Source organism: Trichomonas vaginalis, chromosome II, assembly GCF_026262505.1.
Source record: "Trichomonas vaginalis G3 chromosome II, whole genome shotgun sequence".
In the NCBI taxonomy this organism is placed as follows: Eukaryota; Parabasalia; order Trichomonadida; family Trichomonadidae; genus Trichomonas; species Trichomonas vaginalis.
In genome coordinates this window covers 4,506,742-4,528,741 of record NC_067204.1, presented here as the reverse complement: position 1 = coordinate 4,528,741, position 22,000 = coordinate 4,506,742, and the positions used below count along the sequence as shown (strand labels likewise).

The 22,000-nt window shown below is 31.7% G+C and overlaps 2 protein-coding genes across 2 annotated transcripts, besides 2 other annotated features; one reads left to right on the top strand and one right to left on the bottom strand.

Annotated features, from left to right (window-relative positions):
• Positions 1-15,912: part of a mobile genetic element that runs on past the window's edge.
• TVAGG3_0486020 (uncharacterized protein) lies at positions 13,232-13,594 on the bottom strand (the record flags this gene model as incomplete). The annotated part of the gene is made up of 1 exon (XM_051236043.1): positions 13,232-13,594. One exon carries the CDS (start codon positions 13,592-13,594, stop codon positions 13,232-13,234), a length of 363 nt encoding a protein of 120 aa, XP_051093867.1.
• A 1,705-nt stretch (positions 15,913-17,617) lies between the features above and the next one.
• Positions 17,618-17,905: a mobile genetic element.
• Positions 17,906-19,863: 1,958 nt separating this feature from the next.
• TVAGG3_0485990 (ankyrin repeat and SOCS box-containing protein 4 family) lies at positions 19,864-21,780 on the top strand (the record flags this gene model as incomplete). Its single annotated transcript, XM_001311113.1, has 1 exon — positions 19,864-21,780. The coding sequence occupies one exon, from the start codon at positions 19,864-19,866 to the stop codon at positions 21,778-21,780; it is 1,917 nt and encodes a 638-aa protein (XP_001311114.1).
• Positions 21,781-22,000: the final 220 nt, after the last annotated feature.

Below are 22,000 nucleotides of genomic sequence, written 5' to 3'. Positions count from 1 at the left end.
TTCGCTTATTTGAATGTGGTTGACTTCTAGCCGATTGGTTGAGAGGAAGATCTACATTGACAAAGTTGGAACATGGCGAACAGTTTAGGTTTGCTATTGTGACTAATATAATGTTGCGAAATTGATAGACATTAGACAGTATGAGGGTTTGTTAGCAGTCAATAGAAATTTGATGCAGAAAGGTTTTTAAACCTCGTTAAAGAAGGCAAAGCATTACAAACTTGTTATAGAACCTTTATAGACAAAGAAGAGCAGACGACATGAATATTTATGAAGTTATAGATAAGTTTGATGTTCAAGGTTAAGATGTGGTAAATGATTTTAGAGTCTAATCCAGTGTTGCCTCCTGAAAGAGGAAAGAACATTGACAATTGACCGCAGAAATGTCTCTAAAAATATATTATTATTATTTTACATTTCTAAATTCTTTTTCTCTGTGACTGGTCTGGTTAATCTTCTCTTCTTATTTCTTCTACTTTCTTTTCTTTCTTTCTCTCTCTTCTTTCTCTGGTGAGGTTATTCAAATTTGGCGCAACCGATATTTTTATGTAAAGTATCTTTGTCTCTTTAATAGCTCTCTATTCTGTTTTTATTTCATCTTCCGATACAGCGCCCATAGTGTCTTTGCTTTGTCATTCTAAGAACTTTTGTTGGACTTCATGCTCTTTTCCAATGGCGCTCATCTCGTCACAATTCTGTATTGGACGTAAACTTATTAGACGTCTTTGCTTAATGTTTATGGTTTTGTTCATATGCCATACCAGAACGAACTTTAGACCAAATTCTACCTTCTTGTTTACATATTTAAGATTTTATGCGTTCGACAGAATGTTTTGATGTAAAAGCGCTTGTCTCGAATATAATAGCATGAAATCCTGAGCCATTTTCCTAAAGATTAAAAATTTTAATTTTTCTAGAAAATATTGTTAGAAAAAAATGTTTGCTGACATTGACACAGAATTTGAAGAATTGTTTTTAGAAAGAAGAATAAAGAGGAAGATTAGAAGGATGCTCAAATAAAAACCTATATTGAATTCTTATTTGCTTCAGAAGGAGTATGAACGGGTCTATAAGCCACACCGGTGTCGGGTAAAGACTGTCACTAATCTTAAATGGCTGCAACAACAACAAAACTAGATAGATGAAAACCAAATATCTATGAGTTCGTTGTTATTTGTATACTTCATGTCAAGTTCGACCAAAACCGTAATTCGGTTGCAAAGAGATATTATAAAAAGTCTATAGTATAGTATTAGTATTAGAGATACATGAGTTTTGATGATTGATAGAAATACCAAAGAAGTTAGTTGTTTGAAGTACAATGCTACTGATATCATGAGTATATATATGTCGATAAGTTGTAAAGGACCAAAGTGAGGTAGAATTGCAGAGAAATATAGAGAGAATATCCTGACATAAAGAAACTAGATTAGAATGCATAGAAAATTGATTAGAAATTTGTAATACTACCTATTGAAGGACTTAGTCTCTAGTGTAGTCATTGCTTTATTCTTGATTAGGGTCTCTTGTTAAAGCAGAGAAACATAGTATATGTGTCGATGATTCTCTAAAAGCTTCGAGGACACTTTAACATTCAGTTTTCATTTGGTGTACTAGACAGCAAGAGTTTAAGTAAAGGAGTGTTAAAAGAAAAATACTTACTGACATTATACTGTCCTGGATTGTCGAAGAGATTTCATGGAACTTCTATGAAAGGTCCAATGCGAGTGTAAGTTTGACGACATGAACTATGGAGAAGTACATAGTCATACAAGACCTCATTACTTCTTTAGAATTCATATCTACGCAAACAAAGTTCAATGTTAAAAGTCAAAGCTTGAAAAATATAAGAGTTTGCAGTCTTGTTTGTTTGTTGTGCTGGGGCTGTCGTTCTTCTGGCTTTGGTACCAGACTCGGTTGGTGGTAACGTTGGGACATTCGTTATGTGTTCCTGCCTGAAGAGAAGGACTCCGGAAATGTCGGATGGAAGACTCGGAATAGTACGGAAGGAAAGGACTCGGAATGCCAGAAGGAAGACTCGAATGTCGGAAGGAGGACTCGGGAATGTCGGAAGGGAAAAACTATGTTCTGTCGAAGGAAAACTTTTTCATGAAGTTCCGACCAAAGTTTCTCAATTTTTCGAAAAAAGTTGAAGGTTTACGGAACGAACAACAGGAAATTTTTCAGTTTTCAGGAAATTTTCTTGTTGCGAAGGAAGGACTTGGAATGTTGGAAGAAGACTTGAATGTTGGAAGGAAGACTTGGAAGTTGGAAGGAAGGACTTCGGATGTCGGAAGATTGACAAGACAACTTTTACCTTATAGAGCTAACCTGAGCCATCTGAAGTCAAGCTTGAAAATAAGAGTTCATCTACCTGCTTGTTTGAAGTTTCAAAATACATATATTATTTTTATCCTTTAACAATGGCAAATCTTCTTGGAAAATGTAAGTATTGTACAACCAATATCATATCATTAGTGTGTTTGATGGAAACGTATCTGTGAGACTAATTTTTTTCACATCTTCATTAAAGGTGTTCATTGAAATCGGTAAGTTTTCGCGATAGAACCAATTTCTGTCCAGATTTGTTAAATCTTCAGCAAGGTTCGGTAAAAGCTTTTGTTGTTTTCTTCTGACTAAATGCAAACATAACCATATCTCTGTCTTCTTTCATTTCCATCTCTCAGTGTAAATCATATACATAGTTCTTATTCCTTTCCTTTTTTGGTACCGAACGTGGTATTCTTTTCTGAATTGTTTTTGTCTTTTCGCTTCAAAGCTTGTTCTCTAGCTCTCACGTTCTTGTCTATTGCAAATTTTCATCTAACATCATGAATATATAACAAGCGAACGAGGTGAAGCCCAACATTTGCAACAGCATTGTACAGAAGTCTATGTACATAATATCCTTTCAAAACCATTTGCAAATTTTACGATTTTCGTACGGGAATTCGTTCCTCGGTTTTCCGAGGGACGCCAAACATATGAGGAATTCTTCTAAAAGTTCTTTTTTTACGTTGGTTTTCAAACCAGATTGGTATAAGCTTGCTTTGTAGAACAAGAGCATATCAAATACCTTTGCATTTTGGACATGATCATTTCTTTGACCGAAACGGAATGAGACGTAAACTGTTTGTATATACTGTAGTGTACTTATTCTCATTATAAGCTTCAATGACATGCAGTTTTGTTGTCTCTGTTGTTGACATATCTGTCTTTACATACAAAATAAAAAAATAAAAAAAAATTTAAAAATTAGCGTTATTTTCTATCTGGTATTAAAAGACCAAAAAATAAACGCATTTACATGTATTTTTCAGAACTTCGTTCAAATAATTTTTATATGCTTTAAGCTATCTCATTACTTTCAAACGCTTTCCTTTACCTTTTATGGGAAGCACCCATACATTTTACTTTCCAAACTTTTCAAGCAGTTCTGTTTCAGCAGCTTTCATATCATTTTACAAACACAACTAAACTCTAATTGACTGTTACTGTCATATCTTTGAGTTATATTAAATTGTTCTTCCTATCTGATATCTCTTTTATTGAAGTTCCTTTGGTTTCCTGAACCGATATTAAGTACAGGCCTTCACCTGCACGTTCGCAGTATCGAATAACCTAATGTTATGAAATTTATAATCCAACAACTGGGTTCAATCCAGAACAAAACTACTTGAGTATAAGACTTTGTCTAATGGAGATATGTTTCTTGTTCCATAGAATCTTACCGATATAATAGCTCAAGGATTTCTTGTCAAATTTTCTGAGTTGATAGCATTTCTAACCCAGTCTGGGATGTTTCTCTTCAGATAAGTGTTTAGAATGTCTGACAAAGAATATTTTGTATTCTTTGGAGTATCTTTACGTTTAAATCACCAATTTCTAACACTTTGGTGTTTATTGTCTATCTTCTTATAACTGTTTTCAAACCAGTGTTTGTCATTTTCCTGTTCTTACATACAAAATAAAAAAAAATATTTAAAAAAAAAAACTTAACGTTTAATTTTTATTTTGTATAAAAGATACAGTTATATCATGAAATTTGGTCATTTTTTTTACGATTTTCATGAGTTTTATGCAAACCGAAAAAAAGTCGGGTAGCAATTTTTACGATTTTCATTACGAATCTCTATTCCTCGGGTTGTTCCAGGGAAGCAAACATATGAGGAAATTCATAAATTTGCGCTCATTTTTTTCGGCAAAAATATATTTTAGGTGGAACAGAGTCACTCGGTCACATCTGGTCAACTAACATCTTTTTGAAAAATTGGATGACAACATGACATTTTACAACAAACACAGGAAAATAAACTTTCTTCGTAAAGACTTTGTCAAGACTTCTTCATCGTAGATGAGCGTAAATGACCCCAAAAATATATTTTATGTTAGCATGTTAGATCTAACACCGTTTTCTAACCACTTTTCGTAACATCGTAGAAAACGTCAAGAATTTTATAAGAATTCAATTAAAAAATATATTTTATGTTGCATGTTAGATTTCTAAAAACACGTTTTCTAACATGTTTTTCTAAACATATGTCCTTACTGAAAAAGTATGTGTTCCATCTGTCATTTTACTCAGAATTTCATACGGAATTCAATAAAAAAATAATGTTATGTTAGAATGTTAGATCTAACATGTTTTCTAACATGGTTTTTTCTAACATTAACTATTTAACAAGCGTTTTACAGTGGGTATATTGTTGCGATGGTTCATGACGTTTAAAACAGTTTTGTAGCTTCTATTTCTTCACGAAGGATTAATCAAAGTTTTAACTAATACGAAGGTTTCTTTATATTTCTTCCTTGAGTCAGATAGAAGGAAATCGTCAGCTGTTGATAGTTTTTTGTTTCAGGAAAATTCAACATGTCCATTTTATCTTCTGCTTTGGTCTTCTTCTGCTTCTTTCTTTAAAGCGCATAGTCGTTTTCGCATACGTTCGTATCTCTGTGACGGAGTAGTTATTATTTCCTTCATTGCTTGCTTCTTACATTTAGAATTGTGGGGGGTTCATTTTAGCATGTACATTGAAATTTGACCTGCAAGTACAGAAAACTAAGGCGTCAATGGTTTTCTTTAACTCAAAAGTTGCTTGGTTTTATTTGTTTTCGTTCCATACTTTACCCTCTTCTATCTTTATCTCTTATCTGCCATACAACATTTTGAACCAAACGAAAACAAAGTTGCTAGGCTTAAATTCTTCAGATTATATATATGTCAAGAAACATTTTTAAATATACCATATCGCAGTCTTTGTCCATGACTTTGTGTTGCAATGAAATCCAAGAAACTCAATAGTTTACCTTTCGTATGACTTCGTTTTATTTCTACCGAGTTCAGAGTTGCTTTGACTCTATTCATCGCACAATCTAGGAATAGTAAGCTTTTTGTGGTATTTCAGGAAGTTTAGGTAGATGGTCAATAATATCCTGCATTTCATTAAAGATACTGTCATTTTGTTTCATCTTTCAGCACTACAGATCTAAATCTCCTTGGGAAGTTCTTGCTTTTATCTTGCTGGGAATTGCTTGTTTCGAAAGTTATATGAAGAAGAATTGAAGCTTTTCATCTCTACCTACATTGAAGTGGGTTCATGACAACGAGTTGGTGCATGTTGTTGCTAACATTTCTTAACCATAAAAATAAAAAATATTTTTTTTAAAAAACTAACTTTATTGTTAGTTTTTTATGAAGTGTCAAAACTCCCCTATGAATTTCGAGAGTTTTCTACGATGTTGAAAACGTGGTTAGAAAAACCATGTTAGATCTACATTCTAACATTAAAATATATTTTATTTGAATTCAGCAACAAAATTAAGAGTTTTTAGACCATGTTAAGAGAAAACGTGTTAGAAAACATGTTAGATCTAACATTCTAACAGTAAACATTTGATTTTTGTGAATTCAATAAAAGATAATATGAAGTGTCATATTAAATATATTTGTTTACTATAAACGACCCCAAACTTCTTAAACTTCGTGTTTCGGCAGCTTCTGAATGTAATATCTTAGCGAGTGTATCATTCTCTAAAAATTCTCCTCTTATACAATCATTCTTGTTCCCATTGGATCTAGTTTCGCTATGGAGATTCTCCTTACCAGAACGAGTATCTCACGTTCATCTTCTATTATTTTTCATGACTATTTATCTATCCCGTACTTCTCTTCAGAACAAGGTTTTGCGATCTCTTACTGATCTCAGGTTCTTCATTCATTAAACTTCTCGATGAACTTTCTTTGCTCATGAGCGTCCAATACATTTCCCAACTGCCTACTACGAATATTTTGGAGGAAGCCCACATTAGCGAACTATTAGTTACGAGTCTTGCGATACTACATATTTCAACCTCACCTGTTTCATATCATCCCGGGCAATTCCTCTTGCTATATCGAACTATTGTATATCAAAAAGCAACCGCCGTTTTCCGCGGTCACGTGTTAAATTCTTCACGAAAATGCCTTAAAATTTACTCTTCCCCAGGATCTTAAATTTTCCAAACCACGACCTTTCTAAGAGTCTTTCCAAAACTCGCTGATCACATCTTTGTTGCATTATAATAACCATCCATTGTCCTCAACGTACGATCATCAAATACCGCCTTGTAATCTGACCTTTCGTGATGAATGTTTCGCTCATTTAGATTATGTTCGTTGAACGTTTATTGCTTCGACTGACATTTTCTGGTTCTTACAATTAAAAATAATAAATCAAAAAAATAAAAAAGATAAAAACTAAACTTTATATTTTTATTTCGTGGAGAAAATTTATGAAAATTGCCACAGCCCAGGGTAGAATAGACTCAGGATTAGACAAGAGTTGTTAGATCTGAACCATTCTACCCTAAAAAAATAAGCATTAAATATAGTGTTTTTTTTCATTTAACCTTACTCTTTCTAGCACATTCTCCGTATTAGTTATATATGAAATAAGAGCAACCTCAGAGATCAAAAGTCGATGACTGAGTACAGATGGAAACAATAGTTGCACTGCAACCATTTGTTGATGAAGCCAAACTTGAAAGTCACGAGAACTGTTACTAGCTCATTGTTCGTTAATCAGATTTTAGAAGCAAAGTCATAAATAGTTCCTGATACCTTAACAGAATGAAAAGACAACTATTGTTTTGCTTAACTGAAAACTTGGCCCACTGAACATGAACATTTTGAGTGGTCAAACCACGGTTTCGTATAAACTGTTCAAACTCATGGTGTTTTAAATAACCCGGAAATACGGACCGTATAAGGTGAATGTGTATGCGTTCAGTTAGTTTAGTTATACCGAGAAGAAATTTGTAGCCCAAGAGAACGTTTGGTCTAGCGCCAAATATAAAAAAACTGGTTATCTCTTGAGGGTTATTTTCCCAATCCATGTAAATTGAAATAATCGTGGGGAGTTCAAATCTTCATATTTCTAAGTTTCAGAAGTAGTTCCGATTAGTAAATAGTCTGTCATTTTCTTAGGCAACTTCCATACATATATATTCTATGTTACAGAGTATGCGCATGACGTTTAAAGTCATTTTTCGAGCAGTGCTTCTTCAAAGTTTTATCGTCTGACACAACTTGTAACGATCTCATTTCGTTAATATTGTCTATTAGAACCCATCAGAACCTCTATTACTGCCCCATGAAAAAGTAGGACTCTGCAACATAAATTATGGAGTAAACAGCCAGCGTTCGTTCTTTTAAACAAAACTCTTCTTAAATCCTAGTTGCTTTGCATCTGAAGGACTTTGAAGCCAACGAATGTGGAAAGTCAAAACCTGTAAGCACCGGATGAAATTTCTTCATCTGATATATCTACCGGCGTTTTAAAGAATAGTCTAACGGTTTTGTATCTGCTACATTGTTCTTTGTTTTTCAACCTGAAACAATTTAATATATGTAAAAAAATTATATACTGTTTAAAAAACGTTTTAAAATGGTATGCCATATAGCTGCTTTGAATTCTGTTGAGAAATATATGAACGTGTTTTCCATCTGTATCTCTAGTGTTTACATAAGCATAGCCCGCCTTAGTAAAACATACTGTAATTTTCTACATATTTACGCCGGTATAAAGGTAGAAAAGAGTCCTGTGTCTTCGCCCCAGTATAGTAGTAAACTCAAACGAGGTATGCTTACCATAGTCTGTAATTTCAATTTGCTTCATCTTTCTAGTTCGTCGACAAATTCGAATACAATATCTCTAAATTTGCCTATGTTCTTACTGTTTTCAGAACAAGTGACCCAGCGTAAGTTTTCAAGTCTATTGTCTTTCATTATATGGTTTATATGGTCTACAAAAGGTAGATTGTTAGGATTCGGTATAAAATGAGTTGCATGACAACATGTTTTAAATAGTGTTTTCCACCAATCCTCATCCTAGCATATCCGTCATTTTGCTCCCATTCGCTTAAAACTCTTTTTGTCTTTTTGTTTCTGACTTCAAATGACTCACAACAGTGAATTTCATATTTCTCATTAACAAACAAGTTTCCCAACGGTCTGTTCAACACAAACCCAGCGTACATTTCAAATAAAATAAAAAAAATATTTTTTTGAAAAAATGTTTTTTTTTAAAAATGGTTATGCCATTTCATATTTCTCATCTAATTCTCTATGAACTTTCATCGTCTAATTTCTCATGAACATTTCTTCATCTGTAACAAACAAGTTTCCCAACGGTCTGCTCAAACAAAACTCAGCGTACAGTTCAAATAAAAATAAAAAAAAATGTTTTCCTTTTACTTTACATAACCTCCTGCTGCCAAAAGTCTTTGACCCGCAACCCATACCAGCTAATGAAGGTTGACTTGGTTTAGTTTCCAAAACTAAACTTTGTTTTGGCTCCCCTTCATTTTTTGGCTTCCCTTCTTCTATCGGTTTTTCGTCACTTTTCGGTTCTCTGACCTTACCTCACTTGCAGGTTATGGTTGTGTCGTTAACATCTTCGTAAATATATATGCCATTTGTTTTTTGTTTTCTTTCAACTTTTTGTTGTTTGTTGTAAAGTTTTAGAATATTTCGACTCTAAGTCAAGAGATGTTCTATAATGAACGTTGGTCAGTGAAGTAAACTTTTCCATCTGTTATCTCGAAAGCTCCTTCAGACTTTCAATATTTTATTTGTGAGAGTCTGTTTTCTTTTTTGAGATTACTAGCCGTTCCATTTCTATGAAAAGTGACTTTGTAGTTAGGGTTTGCATTTCCAGACCTGGCACTTTCTATTATTGAATTTTCTCTTCATCTGTAAGTTCTTTGACAGGTTTTTACAATGGTTCTGAACTTTTGTTTGTGTGTCAAATCTTACCGTTTCAACTTCTTCGGTCATTTCATCTCAGTAAAAAATTTTAGTTTGGTTTGTTTCAACTGGTTTTGTTTAGGTTTTTTAAGTCGCGTCTAAAACTTCCTGAGAGTATAGGAAGAACTTGACAAACACGTTGTGTAACTGCTGGAAGTCGACAAATCCATCTTGGAGCCCATTTGTCTTAAAGCTGTATTGTTCATTCATCTCAGTAAAAAAAACTTCTTATTCCCAAGTTTGAGGGGTTGCGGTTGGTTATTGTTTACCCACTTGTGCATGGTTATATCCTCTGTTAAAGAATCTTTCACCGTTGTCCATATAGTTTCCTGCTTGGTTATAGTAGTCATTTGCTTTGTTATAATAGTTTCCTGCTTCTCTTCCTACATTGTCCATCCATCCTTGAACTTTTCCTCTTGTTTCAGGATTTGGAATAAGATTTGCTGCATCTCGTGCTACCTCCCAACCTTTCTGTACAGTTTGTATAATAGGTGTGCTTTCTCTTTCCAGTATACCTAATGTACTCAAAATCTTCCTTCCAATTCCAAATGCACCTCTGGCTAGTGTTCCCACTGCGGGTAAAAATCTAGATTGCAACTCCTGCTAACGCGCCAAATAAACCCATTTCTTATAGGATAAAAAGACGAATCCAAACAAGGACCCGTATGTTCTAAAGCGACAAAGAAAGCACTCATGGTAAAAATCTTTAGTTCAACACCAAATGCTTGGTTTATGGATATCTTGGAAAACATTCGAGGTATAGAGAAGATGGACCTCCATACTGGCTAATATTTGTTGGTCAAAACACAAGATACTGTGAAGCCATACCATTACAGTCCAAAAATATTTAGATGTAGAAACTGCTTTGACAATATTCGTTGACAAATACCATCCAACAAAACTGACATCTGACTGTGAAAGTTCTTTCAAATCAGAATGATGTAAAAAACTATCTGCGTTCAAAAAATGTAAACCAATATTTCATTGTCGACCAAAACCATTCTGCTCTTGTGTCATTTACGGTTGTATAAAAATGTTAAGAGACTTAAACCAACCACAAGGTGGTGAGGTAGATGAAATGTCATATGACGACAAGTATAGGCACTTCTCCATGGCAAAGATGAGACAAGTTTTAAATATTTACAATAGCCTAAACAAAAAGGTTTGGGAAACCACTCCCCCGAAGAAATGAAAAACAACCCCGACTTAGAGAAAGACTATATATTTAATAGTTTAGTCAAAAGAGACAAACAAGAAAGAATGCCAGGCTTCAAACTTAAGAAAGGTGACAAAGTAAAAATAGAAATATCCAAACGCGACCCATATGAAAATACTATTGACTATGACAACAATGGAACTCGACAGGTACTCACGTTCGTGTTCGTAAAAATAGAAGAAAGTATACAAGAGAATATTATGAAGTTTTAGCAAACATGGCAAAATGTACAGACTGCAAGCAGAAGATAAAACTACTATTGTCAGACCTCGTTTCAAACTTGTCAAAGTTCAAGGTGGTATACTTTCAAAGACAGTTCCTAACAAATATAAGACAACTCCTGACGAATATGCTAAAGAAGTTGAAAATGACGACTAAGCATTCTATACCATGCGTAAACTGTCATGTAAGTGGCATGTAGTCTTTACTTTGTTCCCGTTGTTTGCGTATATCCTGTAACGCGATGTGTATGGTTTCCATCTCCCTGAGTGTCACTCCATAACAATTTATAGCAAACTGAACGTCGTCTTTAACATCATATCCTTACCTTTTTTCAAGGCGTCCAATCCCAAAATTTATGCTTATGCCAACCTGCTTGAGATGTACTTAAATCTATGTTAGTGACTGTGCGCAGGTAAGTTTTCACCTGAAATCGTTTTACTTCCACCTGTTTCCTTTGAAGAGTTTGCACAATACAAAAACCTGTCGACTATTTGAGTCCAAGTTTCAAAACCAAGTACTACTTCTGCTGTCTGGTAGAGTTCATTGACGTTAAAATAGAACCTATGGGTATATGTGTTGAAGTATTTCAGTCTTTAACGTTTGAAGCTCTGTTTTGTCAGCTTTTTTATCATATAAATCTTGAGCAGTGAATTTAACTTGTTTTCATCCTCCATGACATAGACATTTCTACATCTAGTGTATTTTATCGTTGTTATGTCTTCATCCGATGTAAACTTGTGGAAAGTTAGGAGGTTTCCAATTTAATACATCCCCACAGTTTCTTCAACCGTTCCTTCAATATTTTCTATACCAACAGTTGCGAAGAAATCGTGTGTATGTCCAACGTCACTTTTCCTGTTAAGGTTCTTGTAAGTTTTGTAATATTTGCAATGGTATGTGTATGAGTCTTTTTAGAATATTCTTTGTCAGCTCTTGTCACTTCACTTGACATTTTATTGTCAACATATGTTTTATCCGCTTTGTCATCTAACATTGCTGGTAGTTCATCTACGTCATAGATGTTATGTGTATGATGTTTTTGTGGGTATGTTCTATCTGTCCATGCGAGAATATAGTCTCTTGTTGCATCTACATACTCTTTGTCAGCTTTGTTGTCAATATCTGCCTTCAAAAGAAGTTCATCTATAGGTTTTCTCGTTTAAAGTTCTTTTTGTTGGAATTTACAAAACAGTATGGTTCCTATTGTCTTGAAAAAGAAACTCATCTGTCATTGGGTTTAATGTCAGTTTTAAGTTTCCTTCTTTCAATGACTCAGATATCTTAGAATAGTTTGAAAAGTTTGTTGGTTCTTATTTAGAGCTTGTACAATGAGTTGTCGGTTGTGTTGTATTTCTCTCATAGACGCTGTTTCTTCGACATTTTTATTCTAGATAAAATATGCTTTCAATAGAAAAAGAAAAATCAAGAGTTGCAACTACTAAAACCATTAGATGAACTTTTTACGAATGTCGGTCAAAAGTTTGAGACAGAGACCGTAAAGCATGAAGGCTATCGTTTTGACTACCCGTTAAGATGGTTAAGAGACCCATCCGTCACAAAAGCTATTGGCTTTCGTAGAATGAAGTTCATTTCAGAAGCCTACATGGTTTCCCATTTACAGTCGGTTTTGAAGTTCGATACTATAACAAAGAAAACGTATGTATGAGAAATTTGAACAGGAAAACTTTTACAAGTTAGTTTGCTTGTAAACTAGAAACAACTCTTCAAACTTTTCAAGAAAAATAAACGATATCTATCTCGAATATGCCAAACAGTACAACATTGACGAAGGAGAGTACCATCTCGATATTGTTTATGACAGGAAAAATGCAACTGTTAAAATCGATAGAATAGAAGACCTTGGAGACAACGTTTATATTTCTACAAAATATAACAACTTGGCATGGTATAGATTTTTGAGGATGTTAAATCAGCCTGCAGAATATCCAGTACACCCGAACTTTTATGAAGTCGAAAACCCTAATGGAACAATTGAAAATGTTTTCGACTCAGATGCTATTATAGTCATGCTTCATTTTCTGGTGCACAAAACTCTTTTTTTATGCTTGGCAAATGACTTTTACGAAAAACCTACAAAGTTATACGAACCACCAAGTGGAAGTATTTCAGACTTTCAAGTATGGTTTACTACAGATGGAAGAAAGAGAATAGTTCCTATATACCACGCGTTTTACTTAGAACTTAGTCTCATATACAACTACTATCGAACGGTAAAATATAATTTTTAATACGGTTTGAGGTGTTGGATTTGGTTGCCAACTAGACTGTGGTGCAGGTTCAGGCTGTTGTATAACAGGAGCTTGTTCTTCTGGTTCAGGGTCTTTAGGTATAATACCAACGAACTGACCTACTCTTTTACCAATATTTTTGACTCCGTTCCAAATTCCTCTTCCGACGGTTTTTATTCCATTCCATATACCTCTTCCAACATTTCGAAAGAAGTTTCCTATCTTACTGAAGAAACCCATTTTACTATATGTAAAAATCTAATGTCCACCTAGTCTCTTACGTTTCCTGTTGAGTTCCATAGCATTCTTTAACTGGAGCTCATACATTCTATTTCTCCTCTGGTAGAAAACATACTCTGGGTCAACTCCTGTGTTCGCGTCATCTGCATAGAGTTGTTTATATCCCACTTCAGGGTTTGTATAAAACTCTTTCCATCTCATATTTGCATACCATGGTGGCAAGCCTAACGCAGCGTCATTTGACATGGCAGTTTGCATTTGTACATCTGTTGGCACTTGACCATAGTTTGCCATTGCAGTTTGTATTCTAACTTCATTTGGAATATTCTCTGGGTTTGGTTGTCCAGGTTGCTGTGCATTCGCTAAGTTCTGTGCGTCCATTTAATATTAGATAAAAATATCTCTTACGAGTACATATGCTGAACATTTGCAGGCATTGGTTCATCTTCATATTCTCTGTACTTTTCTGCCACGTCAAATAAATAAATGACACAATGGAAAAAACCTAAAACAAGTAGTCCTATTTCAAACCACATTTACTTACCAATAAAATTTCTTTGTCAAGACTTCTTCGTAAATGTTTTGTCAAGACTTCTTCATCGTAATGAGTGTAAATGACCCAAAAATAATGTTTATGTTAGAATGTTAGATCTAACATGTTTTCTAACATGTTTTCTAACATGGTCTAAAACATACAAAACTCATGAAATTTCATACGGAATTCAATAAAAATAATGTTTATGTTAGAATGTTAGATCTAACATGTTTTCTAACATGTTTTCTAACATGGTCTAAAACATACAAAACTCATGAAATTTCATACGGAATTCAATAAAAATAATGTTTATGTTAGAATGTTAGATCTAACATGTTTTCTAACATGTTTTCTAACATGGTCTAAAACATACAAAACTCATGAAATTTCATACGGAATTCAATAAAAATAATGTTTATGTTAGAATGTTAGATCTAACCTCTTTTCTAACATGTTTTCTAACATGGTCTAAAACATACAAAATTCATGAAATTTCATACGGAATTCAGCAAAAATATATTTTATGTTAGAATGTTAGATCTAACCTCTTTTCTAACATGTTTTCTACCCTCTTGAATTTTCATGATTTCATCGTAAATTTTTCAAGACTTCTTCGTAAAGACTTTGTTGAGATTTCTTCGTAAAGTTCTTCATCGTAAAGACTTTGTAAAGTCTTTCTCATGAACTTTCTTGTCAATGTTTTGTTGAGACTTTGTAAAGTTCTTCATCGTAAAGACTTTGTAAAGAAAGTTCATGAAAATTCATGAGGTTAGAAAAGAGGTTAGAAAAGAGGTTAGATCTAACATTCTAACATAAACATTATTTTTGTCTGATTTTACGAAGAAGTCTTGACAAAACATTTACGATGAAGAAGTCTTGACAAAACATTTACGATGAAGAAGTCTTGACAAAACATTTACGAAGAAGTCTTGACAAAACATTTACGAAGAAGTCTTGACAAAACATTTACGATGAAGAAGTCTTGACAAAACATTTACGATGAAGAAGTCTTGACAAAACATTTACGAAGAAGTCTTGACAAAACATTTACGAAGAAGTCTTGACAAAACATTTACGAAGAAGTCTTGACAAAACATTTACGAAGAAGTCTTGACAAAACATTTACGAAGAAGTCTTGACAAAACATTTACGAAGAAGTCTTGACAAAACATTTACGATGAAATCATGAGTTTTCTACGATGTTAGAAAACATGTTAGAAAACGTGTTAGATCTAACATTCTAACATAAACATTATTTTTGTCTGATTTTACGAAGAAGTCTTGACAAAACATTTACGATGAAATCATGAGTTTTCTACGATGTTAAAAACATGTTAGAAAACGTGTTAGATCTAACATTCTAACATAAACATTATTTTTGGGTCATTTACGCTCATTACGAAGAAGTCTTGACAAAACATTTACGATGAAGAAGTCTTGACAAAACATTTACGATGAAGAAGTCTTGACAAAACATTTACGATGAAGAAGTCTTGACAAAACATTTACGATGAAGAAGTCTTGACAAAACATTTACGATGAAATCATGAGTTTTCTACGATGTTAGAAAAGAGGTTAGAAAAGAGGTTAGATCTAACATTCTAACATAAACATTATTTTTGTCTGATTTTACGAAGAAGTCTTGACAAAACATTTACGATGAAGAAGTCTTGACAAAGTCTTTACGAAGAAGTCTTGACAAAACATTTACGATGAAGAAGTCTTGACAAAACATTTACGAAGAAGTCTTGACAAAACATTTACGATGAAATCTTGACAAAACATTTACGATGAAATCTTGACAAAACATTTACGAAGAAGTCTTGACAAAACATTTACGATGAAATCATGAGTTTTCTACGATGTTAGAAAACATGTTAGAAAACGTGTTAGATCTAACATGCTAACATAAACATTATTTTTGGTCATTTACGCTCATTACGAAGAAGTTTCGACAAAACATTTACGAAGAAGTCTTGACAAAAAAGTCAACGGCTGGTCGGCTGGGGTTCGGTCCTCCTCTTGGGTCTTGGGAAAAATTTCTTATGGGCTGGAAGCCCTCCGAATAAAAACTTCATTTATACTAAACATCTTCGGGGCTAGAAGGGGCGCAGCCCCTGGAAGCCCCACTACCTTTTTTTTTTTTTTTTTTTTTTTTTTTATTTATATATGTATATATTTATATATGTATATATTTATATATGTATATATTTATATATGTATATATTTATATATGTATATATTTATATATGTATATATTTATATATGTATATATTTATATATGTATATATTTATATATGTATATATTTATATATGTATATATTTATATATGTATATATTTATATATGTATATATTTATATATGTATATATTTATATATGTATATATTTATATATGTATATATTTATATATGTATATATTTATATATGTATATATTTATATATGTATATATTTATATATGTATATATTTATATATGTATATATTTATATATGTATATATTTATATATGTATATATTTATATATGTATATATTTATATATGTATATATTTATATATGTATATATTTATATATGTATATATTTATATATGTATATATTTATATATGTATATATTTATATATGTATATATTTATATATGTATATATTTATATATGTATATATTTATATATGTATATATTTATATATGTATATATTTATATATGTATATATTTATATATGTATATATTTATATATGTATATATTTATATATGTATATATTTAAAAGACGGTGGTTCACCAACATGATTATGAAAATGATGTCCATTTACAAATCTGTATTGATTAGATTTCATTTCAAAGGTAAAGTTAGCACTACAACTTCCCCATCTACAGTAATGTCTAATAATTGTTACTCCATCTGAATTCAAATGCGAATCTTTCCGATAATTGCAGTTAGCACGCATCTCTGCTTGAACTCCATATTGAAGATAATGAATGAAATCAATATATTGTTTTGTATCAGCAAGGGGTGCAGGAACGGATTGATTCATTTAAAAAATGAAAAAAGTGAGAATTGTAAATAATTAAGGTTAATATTGAATAAATAATACATCAAACTAGTTTTAGAGTTGATAGTAAGAAGCGAAGAACACTACCAGTAAGATACAGCAGTAGTAGCTGCTTCATGCTGCATTGAGTATTGTTGAATAATTTGAAGTAGTGGTTTTTGAAATCAGCACCCCTATGAGAGCGCTGGCGACCGAAGCACCACTAGTAAGATTGTGTATTAGAAACTGCTTCATGCTGTGTTGAGTAAGCTTCGATGTCTTTGTAGGATAGCTTTCTGAGAGCGAAACAAGATAGTGTTGAAAAAAAATTTTGAAAATCTGAGAGACTGTGCAAGAGCCAACGACCAAAACACTACCAGTAAGATACAGCAGTAGTAGCTGCTTCATGCTGCATTGAGTATTGTTGAATAATTTGAAGTAGTGGTTTTTGAAATCAGCACCCCTATGAGAGCGCTGGCGACCGAAACACCACTAGTAAGATTGTGTATTAGAAACTGCTTCATGCTGTGTTGAGTAAGCTTCGATATCTTTATCAGACCACCTTTAAATTAACCACTCACATTCTCACTGTGGTCCATCTAAAATTTGTAAACTTTATGACATAAAATTATATTATATGCAGGATCCCACCTATTACTTAATCTTTTTGGAATAAATGTTTTATAATATTTATCGATTGATTGTAATTTTTTGTATAAAAAAAGTTTTTTATTTATATTAAAAATATATTCGGTTAATGATATTATCTTATAATTTGTAAATAAATCTAGTAATAAAATAACTTTAATAGTTGGTGTCACTTTTTCGAAAATTCTGGTTTTTTCTTAAAAGTACTAAGTAAGATCATGAGATATAGCAATATATGTTTAAACCAACTTATATTTTGGTTGTACACCACTTGTATGTGCCGGATACCATTGTGTCAAATTTTTTCTGAAATTAACTTTAAAAGTACTAAGTAAGATCATTTATTTTTGCATAATATAATGCCAATATGGTTTCTTTTGATTTTATTTCATTTATAAGCAAATCAGATTTACCCAAAAACTCCACTCCATAAGCGTTCATTTGCTAAATTAAAAAGTGACAATGGGCTAGTCTGTCCCTTTCTCTATAGAAATAAACAAATATTAAAATTATTTTTTGATAACAAGAAAATTCCCAACAGAAAATATTTGAGACAAAGAAAAAAAGAAAATTGAAAAATATTACTCTCCTTTACATTTCATGAGATTTTCAATTTATTTTCATAAAATTGACAATTTTATACGTTTAGACATAATTGGTAAGTGATTTTGCTTGAAATAAAAATTATTGTTTGTTTACAGCTATCAAATAGATTTTTGCTATTTTGATTAAAATTTGTTAATCAAATTAATAATTTTTTTTCTAAATATCTTAAATATCTGGATCACTCACTGATACGATGAATTAAACGATAAAAATAATACAAACTCAACTAAGTTTCCTGTCTTTCAACCAAAAAATATTGTGCAATTTAAATTAAGTTGTTTATTCAAAGATAAAACAAAGATAAAGTAATTATAATTATCATATACTTTATGAATAACTCTCTAATTGGATAAGATTTTCGTACAAATATTTTTATTAATATCGATAAGAATATGTTTACCTACTATCACCATATGTCGATAAACGAGAGTAGAGTGATTTTTATCATCGAAACTTTTTAAAAGCTGTAAGCAGGAAGTAATAATCTTGTTTTTTCTGAGTTAGTTGTAGAACTATTGATGCCCGAGTTATCATTGTGATGCAGAAGGATATCAATGTACGGACTGAAGGATATGAATTGAATTGAATTTTATTGAATTTCAATTTGATCAAAATTTATTGAAATGATATGAATGTGTCAACTTCTGTATCATTCTCCTTCACTCCTTCCTTATTCTTTCGAGAACGAAGCTAGCTCAGCTTTCGCTGAGCGAATTGACACTTTTCATGCCCTAAACGTACATACTCTCAAATTTATCGAAAAAATTAATACCACCTAAACTAGTATATTCTTATTTTAAATATGATATTATCCTTATATTCCACACTAAAATTCATTTAAATCAACTTTTAAAAAAGTTCGAATCCTGCGCGTCTCACTTTTTAAATTTTCCAAATGGAAAATTATATTCTCCTAAAGTGAAAACAATTTTCCAAATTGACTTCCTTATTACTATTCAACTAGCATAAAAATATGAAAAAAATATCACATGTATTTTAAATATTTCGAATTATCTTTCGCAAAAACTTATAGAATATAAATGAAGCAAATCAGTAGCTACTATTCACTAGTTTATAATAAAAACTTCCTAAACAAGCGAGTATCAAATGATCGTTCTTTGAATTCATATGAAAAATCTTTGGATTCAGGACCTTTAAAAGAACATACACGAAGAAATCGAAATACTTACATGCAATTCATGATATGATTAGAGCTAAAGATCCACTAGTTCAACGTTAAATCGTATCTCTCCATAATCAAAATTGTGAACAAAATTTTTGTAATGTCAGAATTTTAAGATCGCATACGGATTTCTAGTGGGTTTAGTGATTTATAGAAAACTCCTCAATCAAATTCCAAAGATGTAATATAATATAACGCTTTGCAAATATGTATTCCAAGCAAAACAATCTAAGGCGTGTAAAGTAATAGAATTAGGAATATATATAAACATTTAAGATTTTAGTGGTTTCGAAAAGCATTTACACCAACATCTGTACTGGGATTTGATTTATTTAGCATTTCATTTGTAAATTTTCGCACAGCTGATGAACACTAGCAATAGAATTCTTGTCAGGTTCATTTATATCTCAGATGTAATGATTTCCTTGAAGTATCTTGTATAAATCATCACCTGGATGAAAATCTTATTGCTTTCGATTTTTCTATTGTTGTTGTGTCATTTCATATCTATGAACTTAATTAATGTTCATAAATTATTTCCGAAATCTTTGTGATGATTGATTTCCACATGTCTAACATAATATTTGTATCTTCTAATGAGTTTAAAAATATTTGTATGTTAATTTGCAAATGTGTCCTTTTAAAAAATTATTGATGTCCGAACAAGACATTCATCCCAATAAATACAGCGAACTGCGAAGTATCTATAAATGTTACATTTATTCATATAATGCTTTGTATCAACTGAAAACGGACAAGGAAGAAGAATTAAAAGAAATTTACAAAATATTCAAAACAGAATTGATTGATTCGAAGAAATACCCACCAAAAAAGATTATGAAAGATATTTTCAATATAATTCCGTATAATAATCGCTATACAAAGTCATATTTATCTCTTGCCAAACTCATATCTGATGATTACCATATCACTGAGGTCAACTGTGTTGAAACTATTTCAAACTTCCTGTTTTACAAAGAATATGGAATTAAATTAGACAAATCCGTTGATTTTGAAAAAATTAAATCAGGAAATCTCGATATTCATACAGAAGATACAATTTACAGAGCAATTATGTATAATGACTTAGAAAGATTCATTTCATTCACTGAAAGAGATGGATTTGATAAAGATAAAAAACTTAAAAGTAGTTTATATCCAGATTCTTACGAAGGATATTCATTACTTGAATTATGTTGTTACCATGGAGCAGTTGATTGTTTCAAATTCTTAAGAACGAAATTCAGCACAGAAATAACTGGAAGATGTCTTCAATTTTCATTTTTAGGAGGAAATCAAGAGATCATGAGTGAATGTTTGAAATATCAAACACCAAATGAATATTGCAAGAAGTATGCAATTATTTCACACAACATTGATTTTGTTACGTTCTTAAAGAATGAATATGATATATGGATCGATCTGAATTATTGTGCCCAGTATAATAATCTTGAATCATTTTTAGTATGTTTCGATCAAACTAATGATGTTAAGAATTGCTTTATTAATTCGGTGATATTTAATATTCCATCTCTTTGCGAATATTTCCTATCAAATGGTGCATATATCAATAAAAAATATAATGATAGGCAAACCTCTCTTCATATTGCGGCAGAATATAATAGTAAAGAAACAGCCAAACTTCTTATTTCACACGGTATAAATATCAATGAAAAAGATAAATATGGAAGAACAGCTCTTCATTATGCAGCAGAATATAATAGTAAAGAAACAGCCAAACTTCTTATTTCACACGGTATAAATATCAATGAAAAAGATAAATATGGAAGAACAGCTCTTCATTATGCAGCAGAATATAATAGTAAAGAAACAGTCGAAATCCTTATTTCACACGGTATAAATATCAATGAAAAAGATAAATATGGAAGAACAGCTCTTCATTATGCAGCAGAATATAATAGTAAAGAAACAGTCGAAATCCTTATTTCACACGGTATAAATATCAATGAAAAAGATAAATATGGAAGAACAGCTCTTCATTATGCAGCAGAATATAATAGTAAAGAAATAGCCAAACTTCTTATTTCACACGGTATAAATATCAATGAAAAAGATAAATATGGAAGAACAGCTCTTCATTATGCAGCAGAATATAATAGTAAAGAAACAGTCGAATTTCTTATTTCACATGGTATAAATATTAATGAAAAAGATAATGATGAGAAAACCGCTCTTCATTATGCATTACGTTATGATAGAAAAGAAACAGCCAAACTTCTTATTCCACACGGTATAAATATCAATGAAAAAGATAAAAATGGACAAACCGCTCTTCATTTTGCATTAGAACTTAAATATCAAGAAATAACCGAACTTCTTATTTCACATGGTATAAATATCAATGAAAAAGATAAATATGGAAGAACAGCTCTTCATTATGCAGTAGAATATAATAGTAAAGAAACAGTCGAATTTTTTATTTCACAAGGTATAAATATCAATGAAAAAGATAAATATGGAAGAACAGCTCTTCATTATGCAGCAGAATATAATAGTAAAGAAACAGTCGAATTTCTTATTTCACATGGTATAAGGTCGATGAAAAATTGAGCGTTTTTAAAAAACCGCCGTTTGAGAGGAAAATTGTGAGCCCCGATGTATACTTTTTGACATTGTCAAAAACTTTGAAAGGACCAAAAAATTTTAGTGTCAGAAAGTTTACAAATGTATACTTTCTGACAAACAGACTCTCAGAAAGTACTCAAACTGCGGTTTTTAATTTCCGCACTTTTTTTGGCGACCTTAAATATCAAAGAAAAAGATAAAAATG